Below are 20542 nucleotides of genomic sequence, written 5' to 3'. Positions count from 1 at the left end.
GCAAAAGACAAATTTTGAAGAAAAAGAAAGGGATTTGGGGCTCACAAGAGCATCTTTTTCATCCAAGAGCTAAAGAGAAACAAGAAATCCCTGCCCCCCCTGCCTTCATTCCACTACCATCACACTCCGTGGTGCCATACTTTCAGGTCTGTTTCATTAAAAAATGGTAACACCTAGTACTCTAGTAACACCATTGGAGTAGTTAAATGGCAGGGATCTGCGTGCTGGACCTAAAAATGTTCCAAGATGGCCAATGGTGCAAGCAAACATCAAGATAATGCTACTTGTCTTTTACTTTCTGATAATGTAATAATTACACTTAAAATATGCTTACTTATTAAAAAAATGTAAGATTGAATAATTCTGATACTTCCTTACTTTTGAGGACTTAAATTGGCAATTTGTCTGCACAACTTTAATTCATCTGCCTTATATATATATGTGTGTGTGTGTATATATATATATATATATGTATTAAAATAGTTCATGTACTTGAGAAGACAACTTTATCCCTGGGCTGCTCAGGGGTGCAGGAAACAAGACCTCTCTAAGCTGTTTCCTTCACAAATTTACAAGGGAAATACCATCAGCCCTTGCCGTGCAGGAAATAGGGTATTTGTAACAAAAAAGTTGGCCACCATAGAAACCAACAGATAAAATTACATCATCTTGCATTGTGTGCATTCCTTGTCATAGTTGCTCGTGTGAAACAAAACCAAAACTACCAACCCCAAAGCAGCCAAACAACAAATTCCATGAAATAATCTGTAGGATAACACATATGCAGATGAAGACTGAATTAAGACCACTTAGGCAAACTTAAGTTTAATATCTCTCAACCACAAAGTGCTTGATGCTATGACTTTTAAACTAATGGGTTTTCAAGCAATTAAAATTAATTTCTGAAATACAGTGCAAAACTCCTCGTCATTAATCAAAGTTTATTCTAAGCCCTGTTGCTTATGACTGAAATATGCATTTACTGAAGCATTTCCCCCCATGTAATCAAAGCCATTCATACAAACTCCAGAAAATTGCTTTTGGAGGTAGAGGGACTAACTCCTTAGATCATCTCCAGAGTAATACACCTGCTACTACAAAATACCATCTAGTACTCAGAACTTTACATCTTCAAAATACTGTAAAGAGGGGAAAAAACACCCCAAAAACCACGAACACAAATAGCAAGGAGAACAGCATTTGTTTCTCATGTTTCTCACCACTGCTTTACAAACATAGTAACTGCATTTTTCTTAAAATACAGTATTATGTATGAAAAAGAGTATCTATAGGTACTACAGATTACAATTTAATAACTAGTACTATTTCCTTTTTTTAATTCAGAGATGTCAAGGCTCATCCAAGCTATGATTTAATCCTCACTTTCCCTTTCAAGCTGTTCAAAATTATTATTTAATCTTTAACTTTAAAGACCTTGGAAAGGAAAGTGAAGATTAAATCATAATTTTGAAGGTAGGCTCATTTTATACCACTTAAGCTGACAGGCAAAATGAAAAAGAAGAAAAATACCTAAGATTTCAAAGGAAGTTAAGGGGAGAGAGTCTTAAACTCAAGAAAACTTAAAGGCCTAGCACGGTGACATGAGTTACACTAATTTTAATTTTCACTTAGAGCAATTTATATGACTTCCAATTGAATATACAAGAAAAAGTGCTTATAATACATTACAATATCCTTTTTGGCAAGCGTATCAATGCGGCAGCTACACAGATTCAGTCCCTAAAATCTCTACAGTTCCCAAAAGAGACAAAGAGTTCGTACCATTGTTCGGGAGTTCCGATGACCTTTATAAACCATCTTTATTAAAGGACGTCTAATATTCAATGTTTCCAATTCTTCCATTTCTTTTCTTTCTTTCCTCCTTCTGAAGAGCTCCTGAATGCGGGCAACAGCAGATCGTCTATAAATCGCAGACAAAGAGAACACTACTGAAAGTCCATCTCTAAACGTTGAAATGGGCTATCAAAAGGACTATAAAATAATAATTAGGCACTCAAAAACACCCTCTCCATAACTTTGGAAGAGACATCAACATCATCCCAAATGTAAAATTACAGACTTTAATTTTTCCATCCTGGCTTAGAACAATAATAGCATGCAAGACAGTGGAATGTCAAGTGATGCAACATCTTATTCCCTCTCTGAAGAACAAAAACAAACTTCAGCTGTTGGCAAAATTCACATGCTATTTTATTCTTCAGTGATAAGAGATATCCTCCACCCATACATAACGAGGCAGCAAAATTCTGAAGTGAAAATTCTATGCCAAAACAAAAGTTTCTAAAATTTAAAAAGTTATTAAGGATCTAGTGAGCTTTCCAGTGTGATTTGGTTTTTCCGTCAAATTTAATTAAAGGTATTTCTCTTCACTGTTTCTGTACGACAAGACTCAAGATTTAGACAGCCTTTAAAAAGTTCCTACTAAAGCAAGAGATGGTTTGAGATCAACTATTGTAGCAGCTATCCCATACATTAGCAGTGAGGGATACAGCTGAAGATTTCCTAGAATAACAAAGAAAAATTAGCTATATTATATGATATTTTTTGGTTTATGAATGTTTAATTCCAGTAATCTACTGTTAAAGTACCCTGGTGCCAAAGTTTTCCTGTTTAGCTCTTAAGTTCCCAGCTTCTCATAATCCCAGTTACAACCAAACTGTCACATCCCAGCACCTGCAGCCTCTTTTTCTTCTTTTATTGATGTCAGGGTTGCTATTGGCTTTGACGTCCTGAACGCAGTCCAAGGGGAACGTCACTCTCAAGCTACAGATTTTAGCAGAATGCAAGGAGTGAAGCTATTACAGGAATTTATATGATCCTGAAGAGCAAACTGAGCCAGAATTGAATATAGTTGCAACCTCAGTACACTACTACCAGAAAGCTAGTAACTTGAATTTGTCCACAAGTAATGTGGTTCGATGTTTTAGTCACTGATCCTGGAGACTCTTGCAACAATCCTCTTTTCCAGCAAAAACCCCACCAGATCTACTCATAACTAATTCTCACAGCCAGTGGTCTGCTTAGATTTTTGTTTTATTGTTGTCATAGGAGAAAGTTGGACCAAAAAAATTAAGGTAAACAAAGTGTTATCCTACAGCTAGGCAAAGAAAGAAAACTAATGCAAGTTATGAGTCATTAATACAGATTAAAAAACCAAAACCAAACAAAACCTGTCATACTAAGACAGATCATCTAATTCAGCTAAGCTTTTAGAAGATATTTTAATACTTATTTTTATAGAAACTAGAAGAGATTTGCAAGCACTAGCCAACAGATCAACTTAACAGTGGACTATTTATTATAATACATTTCTTAGAAGTTGTCTAGCAAACAATCCCGGAAAAAAACAGACTACTACTGCTTCCGTTGTAAGAGTTTTCTATCCCCTCAGAAATCTCACATCTGGGCAATATTCTAGTTCCTCCTTCTTATACTACACTAAATAAACATACTGTATTTGTTAGTTAGTCCTTATAATATATGGAGTCTCAACTTTAATCTTCTACAGATTTAAGAGGGTTCTTCACAAAGTCTTCATACAAAGGAGGAAACAAAGAAGCCCATATTCTTAATCTACTGTGCTTTGAAGATCACAGATTTATTCTCTTCACCAGTTTAAATCTATGTGAAGGAAAAAGAAGGGTGGCATGTACATGACAGGCTGCATTAAACACAGAAACTTTAAACAGTTATTTGTACATATTTGGTTTCGGACTTGTTTTTAAAAAAGGAAGTTTTTATTTGAGAAAGTAAAAATGAGAATCCTGTAACAACTACTCTGCTACCAACACTATCAGTGATCACACAGCTTTGGAAACAGCAGACAGCACAGTAAGGCCCTTTTGGCTTCTGAAGCACACCTGCCAGCCTTACATCTAGCACTTACTATAATTGCCATTTGTATTTTTGGTGTAGTTATCCACATTAATTAATTAACGATACGCAGTTGAAAAGATGAGTTAAACATCATTAGAAGTGACCAAGCAGAAGGCTTGTCCAGCTCTTTTCAGAAGGGTTACTTGCTAGAGAGCAGTAGCAAGTCTTGGGATTAGAACATGGGATTAAAGTAACTAACTGGTAACCTAAAGTAGCTTCTTGCATAATTTTTATTTTAGCACCTCTGGAAAAATGAATCTCCTCCTCTAATCTCCCCTAGGCTTGAATGCAGATATTACAAAAACCCCTCAAAACTATTCAGCAGTCAGAATCATGCATTTTTAAATAAAAGCAGAAGCACAGAAGCAGCTTTTGGTAAAAACTGTCTTTCAACTAAATTCAGCTCTGAACTTAAAAACCTGATTTTGGGCCTTATTTTAAAAAGGTGTGAATGGATTGATATTTGTTATCTTGTAAAGCTGGTGATTACCTTCAACAGGGAGAATGCAGCCAAGCACACACAGCTACAACTGTGATACTGTTACCAGGCACTCTAATAACACACTGCTAAAAGCAGGAACCTGGCAGAGGCAAGCTTTCTCCAGAAGAGAAAAATATGAGCCCAATCTAACGACACTTCAGAACAAAGAACATTACAGGAAAAAGGATTCTCTCTGAGACGTATTACTTTTTCCATAACTACAGACTTTCTCTACATTTTTAAGTAACAAACAAAAATTAAAAATTCAAACATACTTGGTTCCGTGGATTTTTAATTTTCATTTGTATTTGTGACAAGCAACACCTGTCTGTGCCAGCATAAACTTAGGCAGTAGCCTAATCACTTGGAGCATCAGCAGATACAGAAGCATGCTGTGCAATTTGTACTGTTCTGAAGTTCAGCCTAAGATAAGCCTGACTGTAAGCAGCTGCTTCCCTTCCAACCTGTGTACTCTTCAAGTACAAACTGTCGGATAATGTAATTTACACACTTTGTGTCTGTAACTCCATCAATTGATACAGTTTTATTATGCATTCACATTTAGGCATCAAATAATGAAGATGCTTGAAAACTGTTGGATCTAGATTAATGTTATTAATTTTATGGTACAGAAAACGTTAGGTCTTATAAAGCCAACAAAACTGAACTTTGTTTTAGTTATGCCCTCATATGGTAAGTAGTGTTCTGACTTCAGAATAATTCAGTACTACTGTCAGGTTTGCAGGTATAAAGCCTTTTCAAGTGTGTTTTGCCAAATGTTATGGTACCTTAGTGCAACATCTTACAATAGAGTTGATGTGTGTATTAACAGTTTTAGTAAGATTGAGTCCAAGATGCTATTTGGTACTTTCATTACTTCAACAGAGTGTGCCTTGTGGAAAGATATGTTTTAAATATTACTTTCAAAAGTAAGAAGATAGAGATGAACCAGAGCACAACTTCTCCCCTTATTGTCAGCCAGGTTTGAAGTCTTCAAAGTTAATTGCTGTAAACATTAATTATTAGGCTTCAGATGAGTGGAACAGGGATTTAGGAGTGAAGCCATTATATCCTTTCAATTAAACATAGGTTGAGGGGAAAAAAAAAAAAAAGCCCCAAACCACAAATACCCTGTGATGTAGACTTATCCACAGCTATGTATTACACACAGAGAGAAATGGAAAAGATGTAAACATGTAAGCTAAGCCTTAAAAAAAAGAGTCACATAAGGCATTTTCTGTATGTTTAGAAATTCTGAATTTTTAACAAATATCTATGCAATTTACACAATTAAATAACCAGTTAGTTTCTTAAAGTACAATATGCCACACATTGCACTTCTAAAAAAGACATTTTATTTTAGAAAGCTGCATACCTCATTTCCCAATCTATGTTACTCAACAATTTCTGGCTAAGTAGCCCTGCATGTTTTAAAACAACTATGATATTCTACTAGTTAGAAGAGAGACAGACAAAATTAATTATATGTTTTTTAAAAGAGGGAAAATTGAACGATTATCCATCAACTGAATCTGTAAAGAATCTACAGGAATTCTGCTACAAACTTTGTTCTATTAGAGGTCCAGATGTAGTGGCTGCCATTAAATTAGTCAGGTACCCTAGATAACCCTGCATCTTCCAAACACCATTGTCTCAGACAGATCATCTCCTGAGCTAGGCTGCAGCAGTTGGCTGTAAAGCTCATGTGTACTTTCTTCCTTTTTCCATTCCTCTTGTCTCAGCTCTGTATTGAGTATCAAGCTCGGAATTGATTTCTCTAGTATTAAGGATTTTTGTCACTTCTTAAGTTTCCAAATTTACTTATACACACAGACATTGTCTCTTTTTGCTAAGTACCAGAAACCCCGGGTTCTTCTCTTCTGTTCTTTCAAGTTTGGAGTTTTTTTTCCACTCTTGCTGCTGTCTTCTCATTTGAACTATTTTCCCTATTGCAAACAACCACAGGGAACCCAAGGCTTATAACCATTAATTTAGAACCTCTTTCTCTGATGTCTTATGGTCATTTCTTCATTGACTATGTAGAGAAATCCACATGCCAGCTGCCATGCTCTGCCTAAGAATTCCAGCCGCATGTCTTAAGCTGCTATCATCAAAGAATCACAGAATGGTTGGGGTTGGAAGGGACGTCTGGAGATCACCTAGACCAACACACCTGCTAAAGCAGGTACACCTGGAGTAGATTGCACAGGAATGCATCCAGGCAAGTTTTGAACATCTCCAGAGAAGGAGACTCCACAACCTCTCTGGGCAGCCTGTTCCAGTGCTCTGGCACCCTCAAAGTAAAGAAGTTTCTCCTCATGTTCAGATGGAACCTCCTGTGCTTCAGTCTGTGCCCATTTCCCCTCATCCTATCTTTGGGCACCACTGAAAGGAGTCTGGTCCCATCCTCTTGACACCCACCCTTGAGATATTTATAAGCATTGATAAGAGCCCCTCTCAGCCTTCTCTATGCTGAACAGACCCAGCTCTCTCAGTCTTAACTCATAAGAAAGATGCTCCAGACCCCTAAAAATCTCAGTAGCCCTCTGCTGGACTCTCTCCAGTAACTGCTTGTCCTTCTTAAACTGAGGAGCCCAGAACTGGATGCAGTACTCCAGATGTGGCCTCACCAGGGCAGAGCAGAGGGGGAAGAGAACCTCCCTCAACCTATTGGCCACACTCTTCCTAATACACCCCAGGATACCATTTGCCTTCTTGGCCACAAGGACACATTGCTGGCTCATGGTCACCCTGTTGTCCACCAGGACTCTCAGGTCCTTCTCTGCAATGGTACCTTCTAGCAGGTCAACCCCTAATCTGTACTGGTGCCTGGGGTTATTCCTCTCCAGGTGCAGGAAAGTCAAATGAAAGTCAAATCCCGCTCAGTATGGTGACTAATTAATAAGCCATTGTACTGGTCTTTATGTCAAGCCATGAGTGCTCTCACTATTTTACCCTTCTGATTTTCCTCCCCATCGCACTGGAGGAAAGTGAGCAAGCAGCTGTGTGGGGCTGAGCTGCCTGCCAGGGGTTATCTGCAACCACCATATAAATAAAAAATAGATCCCTTTTCTAAATATCAAGATTTGGTTATATTTCTGATTGTAATTACTTAATGACCATATTCCTTTAGAAGTCTCTGAACATAGAGAAGATACTTACTACTGCTGTGAAAACCAAGGGCAAAACCATCATGTTAACAGCACACTGGCTCTACCTTAAAGTCCAAGTCATTTCAATACTGATCATGTGAAAAGAGATGTTTACCATAATGCACTCTTAAGTCATGTCCTGGCCTTCCAACGCAATCAATATTTCAACTGTTCTCAGCTACAAAACAGTTCTAAATTTTCACCTGATATGCTGCAGTATGACAATGAAAATCAGAGAAAAATATACTGAGAAAAAATTCTGTGCTGAATACATAATTCATTTTTACATTAAATAAATAGTGCTATGAAACAAATATTCCCATAGGCTGTGCTGAAGAGCTAAAGAACTCCATAGTAAGCATGTTTAATATAGAACGAATGCCTATCATGAAATTTAATGTATAAAAAGTACACAGATACATGAACCTATAAGAAAGTTGCAGAGTTAAATCCATGTATTCCAATTGTAGCTGAAATTGGAATATAAGACAAAGAAATATATGCCTGCTCTATTTTCCTGCAGGCATTTAAAATATAGGACTCAGGGTAAGTCTTTTAAGAGATCACCTGTCAAGTATTTTCCTTTCCAGCCACACAAAGCCAAGATGTTAATTTTCACCACTAGAATAATTTTGTGCCATTTCCCCTATATATAGCCTTTAGCACTAAATCACAGTAGACAGTTTCTCCCTCTTACGACATGTGGCCAAACACAATTGCTCAAATTGCCTTGTGTGCTCCTACAAATAATTCACTCATGTATTTCAATGAAGAATACAAAATCAAGTGACTTCTTCATTTAATTTCATTAGAAGAAATACTGTATAAGATATAGCATGTATCTTGTTAAATATGTATTATCAAATATAGCTTTCTTAGTTACGCCTTTCCGTAACCTTGTTCAGGCAAAAAATAAGTGGTCTCTGATACCTATATTGTTATATTTTTGTCCAGAACTGGGTGTTCTCTACTACCAGACAAAGCAAGTCAGCAGTGGCACATGCAAATATAGCTCATTACTTTTTATAAACTTCACACTTTTCAAATTCCATTAATTTCTACAGCACACAATAAAAAGGTTAATAGGTTGTTAAATGTATACGCTGACATTTCTTTTCAATTTCCATGCAATACATGCAGCTAAATATAACTCAGGCAATATGCTCTGTAATTCATAGCATTTAAAGTACAGCAATTTTTAAAATGCCAGTTAGATAGGAAAAACAAGACTCTGATAAATCCATTATATGGCAATAAAAAGGAGGAGGGGAGGAAGAAAATAATTAATTACCTCATTATTCTATCACCTATCGCTGTTCCTCTGATATTATATCTAGTAAAGGGAACAACAACTAAAGTCATTCAAAAATGCTCAGTATCATGTTTTTAAAAGGTTAGCATCTATTAAAAAATGTGCTCTACGTGTTCCAACTGAAAAGATTCCTTGTCCTCAATGTGTTAGTATATGAAACTACGTTGATTTCAGCAAAAATAGTATTCAGATTACATAACAGTACACAAAGTTGATTTTATAAAACACAGTAATTCTTCACAGATCATGGCAGAAGTGGAAGCAGCTGCGTAATGATTTCCATTTTACATCCATATGTGTTTGAAATTTTAACCTACTAGTTTAACATTTTCCAGGCTTAGCCTCTGCTCATAGATCAGCTTCTGTCAAAGTCCAAACAAAACTAATTCAGTCATTTAAGTAGGAAAGCAGCCCTTAGAGTTGTTTTAACTGATTTGTGAAAACTACGATCAATCCATTAAAAACTGCAGTCTCTGTGCATGAACTACACAGATTTTGCATAGATTTTTTTCCCCCACAGATCACGAAGTACCGTGTCAAGGCAAGCCATATTATCTATCTCTGTTACAACTAAATTTGCTGGACTTAGTAAGTTTTAAAGACGATATGCTATGTGCATACTTCAAGACTTAAAAACCTCCATATCTCCTCATATTTGTAAGAGAAGGGATCCTTACTTGTGGACTCCATAGAATGCCCAGAAGGTTATTTTCTCCATTGAGTATCTACCTAAACTGCCCTGCTGTAAAAAACAGGTTTCATTTTGTTTAATTTAGAAATATTTGGTGCAGTGCCTTATACATTTTGTTAAAAAGAGCATGTATTGACCCGCCCAGTTACAATAAAAGAATTAACTTTTTATCTTTTTTTAGTCACTGATCTTCACCATTCCTATCATGATGCTCAGTGACTACAGAAAAGCCAGATGTCACATTCTGAGTTATTTCTTTCAAAGAAGTGTTCTTCTGTGTCAAAACTATTCCTAGCTGATTCCTAGTCAACATTCATCTGACTTAGCTGATTTATTAACCAGAGGATCATGGTATTTCTACACATTTTCCTGCTACTATTCTATGTCCTTTTCAAAATATTAAAGCAGGTGCAATCTTTATGTTTCTGTATCTGTTGCACAATCTTTCCTGACAGTTCAGTCTCAGGTTAGTTGGTGAGAAACTATCTATCCTCATTGTGTTTTGAGATTTATAAACATCCACAAAAAGAGATTATGCCCCTTGTATCTGTTCTTAGATTATGTGTGAGAGAGAAAAAGACCCAGTCCTCAGTTTGAAAAGGTTAGAAGTTGGATTTGTACCCAAACAAAATCCAAATAATAGAAGCTCTGTAAACATTACATTTGCAAAAGGGACAATATTCTATTCATAAATCTGAAATCTACATCCATCTTGCTAAAACTAAAGTGAGACCAGCAGAGTTGATGCAGCAGGAAGTTCTCCATTTATTTACCTGCAGGTACTGTCAACAGAGCTATCAAAAGAGTATTTCTGCCTCTTTTCCTTAAGAAGACATTTAAGATCATTTCAGAGTACAGAATCAGAAGTCTACCCTTCCTTTCTCAGTGGAGAAAATTGTACTTTACAGTTGGAAAATGACTTTGTGACAGTTTCCTTTATCTTCATTTCCCCAACTGCAGACTTTCTCCTCAATATAAACAATACCTAGTTATTAGTTATAAAAACAACACAACCTAAAAAAACCTAAAGAAACCTGAAATTGGTTGTAGACAAAACTAGTAGTACTATATACTGGAAAAGGCTTATTAGTCAAATAGCCTTTAGCATTCTGTTTCAGAAGGCTACAGCCTCTTTTTTCTTTCTTGTCCTAGAGAAAAATTAGAACTATTTTTTTTTTGCCACTGCATAAAATGGGTTTAGATTGTTGCAGGCTAGCCTTATAACGTTGTCCAGAAAGGAAAACAAAAAAACCACACACACACAAAAAAACCCCAAAAGAAACTCCCCTCCTAGATATTCCAGAGAGAGAAAAATCTACTTTATTACTTCTGTATTAATGCCATTAATTATCTCATAGGAAGATACATTGGAAACTAAATTATTAGATAAACTTGAGAAAATGGTATTTAGTAAAGGAATTGTTAGGCAACACAATTTACTAAGTGGGAAAAGAGAAAACGTAAGTCTATAGGAAGCATACTGGTGGAGTTAAGCACCAGTCTTGCAGGCAGTTTTCTTTAATATATTGCTAATAGTCTGAGCAAAATGTAGGAATGTTCTCATGCAGTGCATTGAGGACATGAGGTTGGGTAACTTTATGAATATAGAGGGGAATGTAGGACCTTGAGAAAAAGAGATGGGTAGAAATTCAGTAGTATAAAATTGACAGTCATAAACTTCTGAGCTTCCTTCTGGTGAAAGATAAGAACACATTAATTAGAAATGACAAAAGAGGAAAGATTTCAGTACACTAACTGATCTTGTCTCTGACCACAAGCCACCACTATGAGAGAGCCATAAGCAGGAGAGGAGAAGGATATAACTACAGCTCACTTGTGTTTCAGAGAATCTTCTCTAGACTGGGAATAATACTCATACTATTAATCCTAGCAAAAACCAAACAGTGCAGTATGCATAATTCTGGTCTACCATATTCCGGAAAGAAGTGGAACATGGAGGAACACAGACAGGAACCAGCATGATGGTAGGAAAACCACAAATTTTTACTGTTAGGAGTGAGAAAAATGTGGCACTCTTAATCTAAGTCAGACAAGAGCTGAAAATGGACAGGATGAACGTCATTCAAAAGATAAGCATTGGGCATGAAAATTTTTTTTCAACCAAACCAGTATATTAGCAAAAACCAAAATGACTGTGCTGAATACAAAAATTATACGCATTATAGCAGCAATGCTTTGAGGTAGCTTCCCACTAGCTAAGGGGCCAGCATGATTTTATATACATTCATCGGTTTATGAAAGGGATTATATACTATAACGGATCTCGAAGTAGTAGTAGAGAGGACTTCCAGGTCCTTTCACTCTGTTTCACGTAAGATATAAATACTAAGAGGGCCTACAGCAAGTCTTTAAGATCACCAGTGCCTATTTTCTATCTAGAATCCAAATTCCTTTAAGCACACACAGGATGTCTTACTTTTCTTCAGCATCTAAGAGGGCATTTAGAAACTCCTGAAATCAGAAGAACATAACATAAACATATATCTGACTGCTCAGAAGTTAAACTAGAAAACTCCACTGCTTGCACACACACACAGAAGTAGAACAAAATGAATCGGTCAGGCATTAAACCTGAGTAATGAAAGCCTGGAGGCAATCCTAAACCAGTAGTGACTACACAGCAACTTTTGTGAGGTTTTATTTGGAGGAAGAATAAGGGAGCAGGGGGCTGCAAAAAAAAATTTTAATTCTATCATTTATTTAGTTGAATCGTCTTCCCTATATGATAAATTTAAACTGCTACAGGAAAAAAAATTCTCACTGCACACATACAATGAAAAAAGAACATGTCAGATGAAGTTTAACTTTATTTAAGATGTTTCCACTAGTGGGAAATTGTAACAGCTATATGATACCTGGAAGTGTCGTTCTTATTACATTACTACAAAACTATTACATTGTACAGACAATATAAAGTGCATTAAGAGAAGCTAAGAATCCTGCTCGAAAGCAGAAATGGAATTAAGATTGCAGGGCTTTTTACATCTTGCTCTTCAATGGTTCGATTGCAATGAACATTGGCTTTGCAACGGAAACTATTTCTGCCATCAGATATTTATCTATAATCCCTTACTACTGCATGGAAAGTTAATGGATTAAGGCAGAATCTGTATATATTGGCTTTTTTATAAACACTGTCATTTAGCGAGCAGAATTACTCATACTATGTAATGAAGCACCTACTGACTGTTCTTTTTGTCACTACTGTCAATGTGGTAAATTTTTTCTGATGTCCTAATGAATACATATTGTAATGCTGCCTGCAAAGAATTTGCATAGCTAGTATAAGAAATTAACAGCAAGATAACGCTGCAAGATAACAGGATAGGAGTAAAGCTAAGGCATCAGACACTAAGTTATATAACATCTAAAACAAGTAAAAAAGGTGTTTTCCTAAGTCTTACAATAGAGATGTTGCTTAAATAATTACGATAGGTTTAAAAATGTCCAAGAATTGAAATTGGTGAACAAAGGTATTAATTAAAACAGCAATACCAATGGGGGCTAAGTTTACTGAATGATCAAACAGTTTGTACAGCTGTTTATATTTTACAAGAAAAAATTCACAAAGCTTACTAAGTGTGTCTTTTATTAATGACAAAAACTAGTAATTTTTTTTTTGACTGCCAGACATACTGGTATTCAATAACCAACAAAAAGAAAAGGATTACAGAGTTCCTCCTTTGAGAAAAAGAAGCAAGAATGAAAAATTGAACACATCGGTCTTAATGTACATACTACAGACAAATACAGCATTGCTGAACAACAACAGTTAACAGCTCTTGCTTTGCCAAAGAAAGAACACCTAAAGGATAGCTGAAAGAAAATGTAGAATCCTGTAGACAAATTTTTTAACTTTCTATACTTAAGACTACTGGGAGTATAATAAAAGATGCACTTCAAATACTTAGCACTGGGATATTCAGCACGCAAGAAATAAGCACAAAGAGGTATTAGATCTATAGGAGCTTGCCTGGCTAGAAGGGAAAATATAGCTATACATATCTTAGATGTGGGCAAATTAGACTCATCCATCAAGCTCTTGGCTAGTTGCCAAAGAATAACTTATTTTAATTAAGGATACAAAGCATGGATTTCTAGATCTTCCATTCAAAAAAATGCATTTTGCCATGCAATAGCACAAATAAATATTCCCCTAACCTGTGTCCTGGTCCTCCTCGATACCTTGCCCCTGGGATCAGAACAGGATCATCATCACTATCATCAGTTTCTTGGAGAGCTGAGGTCCTGGTAGAGGACTCGTCTGGAGTTGCAAGACCTGAGGATTCTGCGTGTGGCTGAGGTTCATCATTTGCAGAAAGTGAGTTGGCAGTGGATTCAGCACTTTGACTTGAAATTTCTTGATTCGTACTTTTTTCACAGGAGAATTCTTCCTCTACATTTCCAGAGACAGTGCCAGCACAGGGACCACTTTCTTCTGGCTGGATTCCACAATGCTCAGGACCAGGTTTATCTCATAAAGCGAACAGAAAATTCAGGGGAAAATAAGTAACAGCATTAATGATTATAGCCTATTTTAAAAGACATTATAAATGGTCACAGAACTTAAATTATGCATACTGAGTTTATATTGGAAATTTCGTTTTCCATTCTCTACTTCTTCGTGTAACTAAATTTGAAAGAGTACAGATACATACTTGCTTCTGTTGTCTCTACAGTTTCATCGGTAGTTTTCAGTTCTTCAGCACTTGAGTCTTCCTTGTGAGATTCATCAGGAACTCCTGAATTAACTTAATATTAAATCACATTATTTCATTTAGATGCACATCTATAAAGTAAGTAAATCTAAATGATACTAGCACTCCTAGATCAAACCAAACAAAGCAATCCCCTCCAAAGTCCACATCACTTTACTGACATCTCGGATACTAATCGCATAGAAGTCAGTATATATAAATCTATCTAGTTGCCTAGGTCAATACACTAACAAAGAAAAAAGTGTTGCTTTCTTGTTCCTTAATACACTTAATATCCTATGCTATGAGAACTTCAGCTGCAAAAATGACATTAATATTCTTGAAAGATATGATCACTTACTGAAAGCTATTATTTCTGAAGACAGAAATTAAGTTATCCCTCTATTAAAAGGGATTTACAAAAAAACCCCTCCTCTGGAACCAGTCATTTGACTTGACTGCCCTTTTGACAATGAGTTGAGCCAGACAACCATGTGTAGTAGAATACAGTGAAAGCTTAAAAGAAATGCAACAAAATATCAAGCACTCATTTATGACTGCAAAATGCAGTTGTTTTCTTTTTGGATACAAATTGGGGAATAATATGTCCGTAACATAAAAGAATAAGGAGTTTAGAACTAAAGACAGAAAAAGTTAACTTTGTTTATATGCAACTATCTCAGGTTGGTATCCTTTTCTTTCCTAAAAAAATTAATGCTCTATTATGGCTGTATTCTGCCTTCGTATGCATGCGTATGAGACTCCCATTGTGTTCAATGGTAGTCATGAACACAGGACAGCAAAATTTTTCCTTAACATTACAGTAATAACAGTGTATCTTACTTGTTTCTTCATCTTCAAGTCCTGACTCTCCTGAGGCTTTTGTTTCTACAGAGTCTTCCTGGCCTTCAGTTTTGCAATGACTTCCACTCCCTCTAGAGCTTGAATTTGTGCTGCTCCTGGCAACATAAGATGTAAAAAAAATTTAGAAACAATGTAAATAGATAATATATCACTGCAATAGCACAGCCTGACCATCATCAACTTTCTCATGGCAATCTCACAATTCAATAGCTCCTGGCAGCAGCTACAACTAACAACCTTCGCAGCCATTTCAGAATTCTCTTTTATTACGTCCATCACCACTCAACCCACAGTATTCCTCTGCATCATGGAATCCTATCCTCTCCTTTTTATTTTTTTAATCTTTAAAGGATTTCTTCATTATTTTTCAAAATATTGTGAGAACTCAAAAGGATTTGCTCTCTTTCACTATTTACACATTTTTTGTATGTATAAATGATCAGAGATCTTAAAGGATTACAGGTTGTTAGCTGAGCACTAATACATAATCTTATCCCATCCAACTAAAAAAACTATTTGGATAAAATTCACCAGGTTCTTCACCATTAACTATCATTTCTGTACCTTTTAAGGCATGGACTTCTGATGTCAGCTGTAAGTCCTCAAAGTTTCATTATTTCTCAAGATTTATTGGAAGCTGGTACTTGAGATTTACTCTCCATTCATGTTTAGATAACTATCGTGGAACGCCAATTTCTGTTTACAATAAGGAAAATTATTCCTCAGGAAATATGTAACACCACTGTCCTGAACGTCATCTAAACTAATGTTTTTAGATTCTCCAGAAAAGACCTTATTTTAGGAAATACAAAGCCTTGCTCCTGAGCGCTCTCATTCTCTCCCATCCCATATTTGTGTTGTGGCCTCAAACGTAGGCAGATTGCTGGACAAAAGTGGAAACAAAGATGAGTTCTGGGAATTATAAGCATGATTCTCAATAACTTAGACTGTAGTGTTACATGCCTCTTCTTACCTGTATATGTTATTACTAAACTACTTCATATACTACATTGCTAGAAGCAGCACATGCCTAGTCTAGATTCTTGAGAATCTAGTATAGACTTCAGTGCTTTTATTTTTTACATTAAATATGAGAGCTTTTACTCATCTTGATGAGCAATAGTCTGTTTCATTGCTATACTGGATTTGGCATATGTAAAAGATTTTTGTTAGCCCTTACAGTATTCCTTCTAAATCAAGAATTTTCAGCATTATTTCTGAAGGGACAGACAAGAAGGGTACTACTAAGACACCAAATTGAATATTTTTGCTATTTCATGCCTCTTATGCTATAATCACCTTTATGAATATAATCACATTCTGAGCATTAAGACTTTTTTTGTTTTACTCTTAGGAATCTACTTCCTAGCTCAATGCTAATATACATTAATGTATTGCTCTAATTTTTACTTCAATGTTATTTTTCACACTGGCAGTTACATGAAGAGGATGTTTTTGAGAGACTAAAATAGCACCTTGTGCTTTCATTACATGAAGCTCTACTATCTGCTTCCACAGCAGGTTTTCTGTTTCCCCGGTTCTCCATATAACCCTTCTTTGAACCTCTACCGATTTGAATCGGTTTTCTTGAAAGCATGATAAGACTGCACACAGCATTCTAAGTCGCAAAGCAGAGTTGAGCAGCAGCACCATTAATTCTCATCCTTGGCTGAAGTCTCCCAGCTGGTGACATCTAGGATACTACCTGCCTTTCTAGTAGCTGCATTGTATTGAGAAGAGACTGGTAGTTTCATGTCCTCCATTTCATTTTCAGAATACCCTCAACTTTAACATTAGGCTTTTGCTATTTGTCCTCAACTGCATCATTTTGTTATATATAGAATTGCAACCTACTTCTATTATTCCATTCTTCGGCACAATGTTCTTAGTTAGCCTCTGAACTGACAATGCTCTGCAAATTTGTCCAGCTTAGGAAATGGTTTTTCCTCTCACTACGCACACAACACTATCCGCTATGAGAGCTCCATTAAGTCAGCTTACCACCATGGTCAGTTTCTTTATCGATCTACCAGACCCACCTTGAACAGAAGGTCAGCTTGGAAGTGGAAATCCAGACAGTTTCTCTCAATTACACCATTTATATTTCTAGAACCCATTATTCTGTCGAATACAAGGTATTGAAACATGCACATTCTAGCTCCCGCAATTTTGGTTTATTTCCCCACGTACTGCTTGTTTTAATGTGCCTTTCTATCAGAGCTGTCCTAAAGCCTTGAATATTGCTGCCATTAGTCTTAAAAGATCATGATGTTTAGTCCTTTATTCTCCTTTGGTGTTTGTTGCTTGTCATTCACATGGTGCTACCCTTGGCCCAAGAGATTTGTTAAAATATTTGCTATTAGACAGAATAGATATGCTTCTCCCTGCTTCCCTCCCCTCGATCCTAAGATGGAGCTTACTCCTGCTTTGTCCAATTTTTCTGAAGTAATTTCCAAGTCTTACTCTCACGTAAGTTGCATTCAGTTCCTGTGACCTTTCCATCAACACCTTCAACTTTACTGGAAACTAATACAAAGTATTTATTTAATTTTTGCCTCCTCTCAGTATTTCTTAATTGCTCTTCCATTCTCACTGCAATGCAATTAAATGAATAAAGAACTTTATCCCATTTGTTTTTATACTCTTCGAAAAGTTAAAGTGAAGTTAAATTTTAGTAGTCTTTGCTTAGTCTTCACTTCTCTAGTTACAGATTTTGGTAATGAATAATTTTCCTGACCCTCATCTCTATTCCCTGTACACTCTGCTTTTTCTTAATATTGCTCTTGAGGTTGTTCATTGAGTTGTTAATTCAAATTCTCCATCTTCAGAATCACTTATATCGTTAACTGTTTCCAGCATAAAATGCGTTTTTCAATTTTTGTATTAAAATAAATACAAAAATAAAATGTTAATGTTGTTTAATAAAATTTGGGTTCCATGTTACAGTGGTAGTAATATTATTACCTTAAAAACACTAGAATGGATGAAATATTTGCTAATGCTCTGTTTCTCTTGTGAGATTTGCCTATCCTAAAACATTAAACAAAGATGACTACACAACAAAATGCAGAATTTGTTAAAAGTATTACAGCAAAACTAATTCTTTCAAAGCTTGCTGGATTTGGACTCTAAATAGAAAAACAGTCTGATAGATTGGCTGAATGTAACTGTCACAATATTTCAGATTCACATGGTTAAAGTCTTCACTCTTGTGAAGACACACAGATTACTGCTAAAGTTTCCAAAATGGTATGGGCAAAATGTGTTTTATGTCTAAAGGCACAGCAATTAAAAGTAGCTAAATGTGGTTGTTTTTTTTTCCCCAGTAACAAATGCCAGAAATCATTTCTACTTAATGTCTTCTACAATAATTTTGAAAACATAAGCAAAGGAATAGGAATAAGAGGAGATAAATTGTTTTGGGAATTGTTTTAGTGATCGACTTTGATACAAAACCACGTAAGTGAGGGCAGTTATCAACACTGTGCATTTATTATCTTCAAAGGATGCCATCACTGTAAAATCTAAATCGTGCATAAAGTTAGTATCTTAACGACATGCATTCATCACAGGGTTTGATGAAGACAACACTTTTCAAACTATATTAGCATTAAAGAGATTCACAGTAAATGTCACAAATAAACCTCTTGCATAAATTTCATGTAAAAAGTAGGACTGCCTTCTGAATGCATTAAGGACTACAGCTATTTCAAATCATCTATATACACCTAAAAATATACATATGCCATATGGAAAAATAATTTATCTCTGCATCTATGCTAGACAAGTGTTAGTGATATGTGCTGATCAATAACCAGTCAAAACTCAAATTAACTTCTTACCACTCATCAGTGAAGTCCAGTTTTATCGTGCTTGTAGTCGTTCCTTCTGTACTGTAGTGCAAACTTAAAACTGGTTCACCTGCTCCTGTTCGTGGCTTATCACTCTCTGGAAAAATGGGGTTGATAAAGTTTGGATGAGCATCAGTAATATACATAAAGCTGTTACATTTCTGAAGATTTATTTAATTGTCCTGACAAAGGCCAAATGTGGTAGTAACATGTACAATGTCTATTTAAGATCCCTTACAGCCCAAGCAAAAAGTTAAGTAGTTTCAGAGTAAACACACCACATTTGCAGTGCTTTAAAAATGGCCTAACATTATTTGTATTTATAAAAGCAAAGAAGATGCTGTCCTTCAACATGCAGGTACATTAAATTGCAGACAAGTATGTGTACACACAATATTATCCTTTATAAGCAGATCCCTTTTCCATCAAGTATATTAGCAAGAATATAAAATGGCTTTGGAAGCGGTGTTCAGTCTTTTTTGACTCAGTAAATACACACGAAAAAAAGATTATGAGATCTAGACACAGGCAGTGCTCTAGAAAAATTACCATCTCCTTTACTTTTTTTTCTACTTAGAACTCAGTCAACTACCAAAGCCCTTTGACCTGCTGTAAATTGTCAGCTAGTTGTCATAAAAACACTGTAAATTCAGGTTCTGAGAGCTTCAGGATTAAAAAGCCTTCATATTATAATAGCTGTAAGCAGAAGGGAAGTACTTTCTAAACTAAATATTCACATCATCCAAAAGTGAATCAAACTGAAAACCACTGCAAGTCTGTCAAATATTTCTTCCATATACAATTTTAAGGGTGTTAAATAGGCTCCTTCAAAACAAGACCGCTGAATGACATCCACCCAACCATCCACCATCCTTGAGTAAAACTCATGGCCACAGTCTATCTACACGCATGGCACAATTGCTGTTAATAGTGAAGTTGGCCTTGGGCGATACTACAGAGTTAACGGAAAGCACCATCAGATTAAGCCTCACTACAGAGGTGCCATTCTCTCAGAACTCAGAAGAGAGAGTTTAGTCAGCATAAGGTACTACTCAAATGACCAGTAAGTAGCCTACATAGACATGCTTTTCATGAATGCTGAGCTTTTTATCTCAGGACTGTTTGGACAAAACCATGCCATATTTCCTTTGGTTTACAGAATACAGAAATTTGGTTATAAGTATACTTGCAGTATTGGCATCAGATTGACCCTTATAATAAAGTAAAAGCTTCAGATCATCTTTGGGTAAACTGCAATTAAAATTTAAAATTCGATTCAAGCACAAACCTAAAAATTCTTCCACTTAAAAGGCTACTATTAAAATAACACTGGCTACAATACTGCCACAGAATATTTTTTTTTTTAAATATGATTAAGTTATAGGAACTATGAAACTGCATATAAGAATTTAACCTTATAATCAGTGCTTATATTTTTAAACTGCTGACTGGCACAAGCCTATCACAAAATCAGAGCAGTGATCAGTTGCTCCAAAGAACTTTAAATATGCATTTTGACATATTCTGAAGAGAAATTTTAAAACAAACAAAAACAACAAGGAAAAAACACCTTGTA

At 35.8% G+C, this 20542-nt stretch overlaps 1 protein-coding gene across 6 annotated transcripts in view; it reads right to left on the bottom strand.

The window, feature by feature from the left end:
* Window positions 1–20542, bottom strand: part of DCAF6 (DDB1 and CUL4 associated factor 6) — a 93920-nt gene that overhangs the window by 10247 nt on the left and 63131 nt on the right. For 3 of the 6 annotated variants that reach the window (XM_065649520.1, XM_065649816.1, XM_065649895.1), the window contains 6 exons: window positions 18958–19063; window positions 15095–15210; window positions 14213–14305; window positions 13716–14031; window positions 8822–8863; window positions 1783–1921 (listed from right to left, as the gene is read on the bottom strand). In XM_065649520.1, coding sequence (XP_065505592.1) covers window positions 1783–1921; window positions 8822–8863; window positions 13716–14031; window positions 14213–14305; window positions 15095–15210; window positions 18958–19063 — 812 coding nt within the window. The remainder of the gene's footprint in view (window positions 1–1782; window positions 1922–8821; window positions 8864–13715; window positions 14032–14212; window positions 14306–15094; window positions 15211–18957; window positions 19064–20542) is intronic. The other 3 variants (XM_065649687.1, XM_065649607.1, XM_065649758.1) reach the window with 3 other exon arrangements.

The sequence above is a fragment of the Caloenas nicobarica genome, chromosome 1 (assembly GCF_036013445.1).
Source record: "Caloenas nicobarica isolate bCalNic1 chromosome 1, bCalNic1.hap1, whole genome shotgun sequence".
In the NCBI taxonomy this organism is placed as follows: Eukaryota; Metazoa; Chordata; class Aves; order Columbiformes; family Columbidae; genus Caloenas; species Caloenas nicobarica.
The sequence above is the reverse complement of the archived record's forward strand: the minus strand, read 5'-3'. Positions and strand labels throughout refer to the sequence as shown.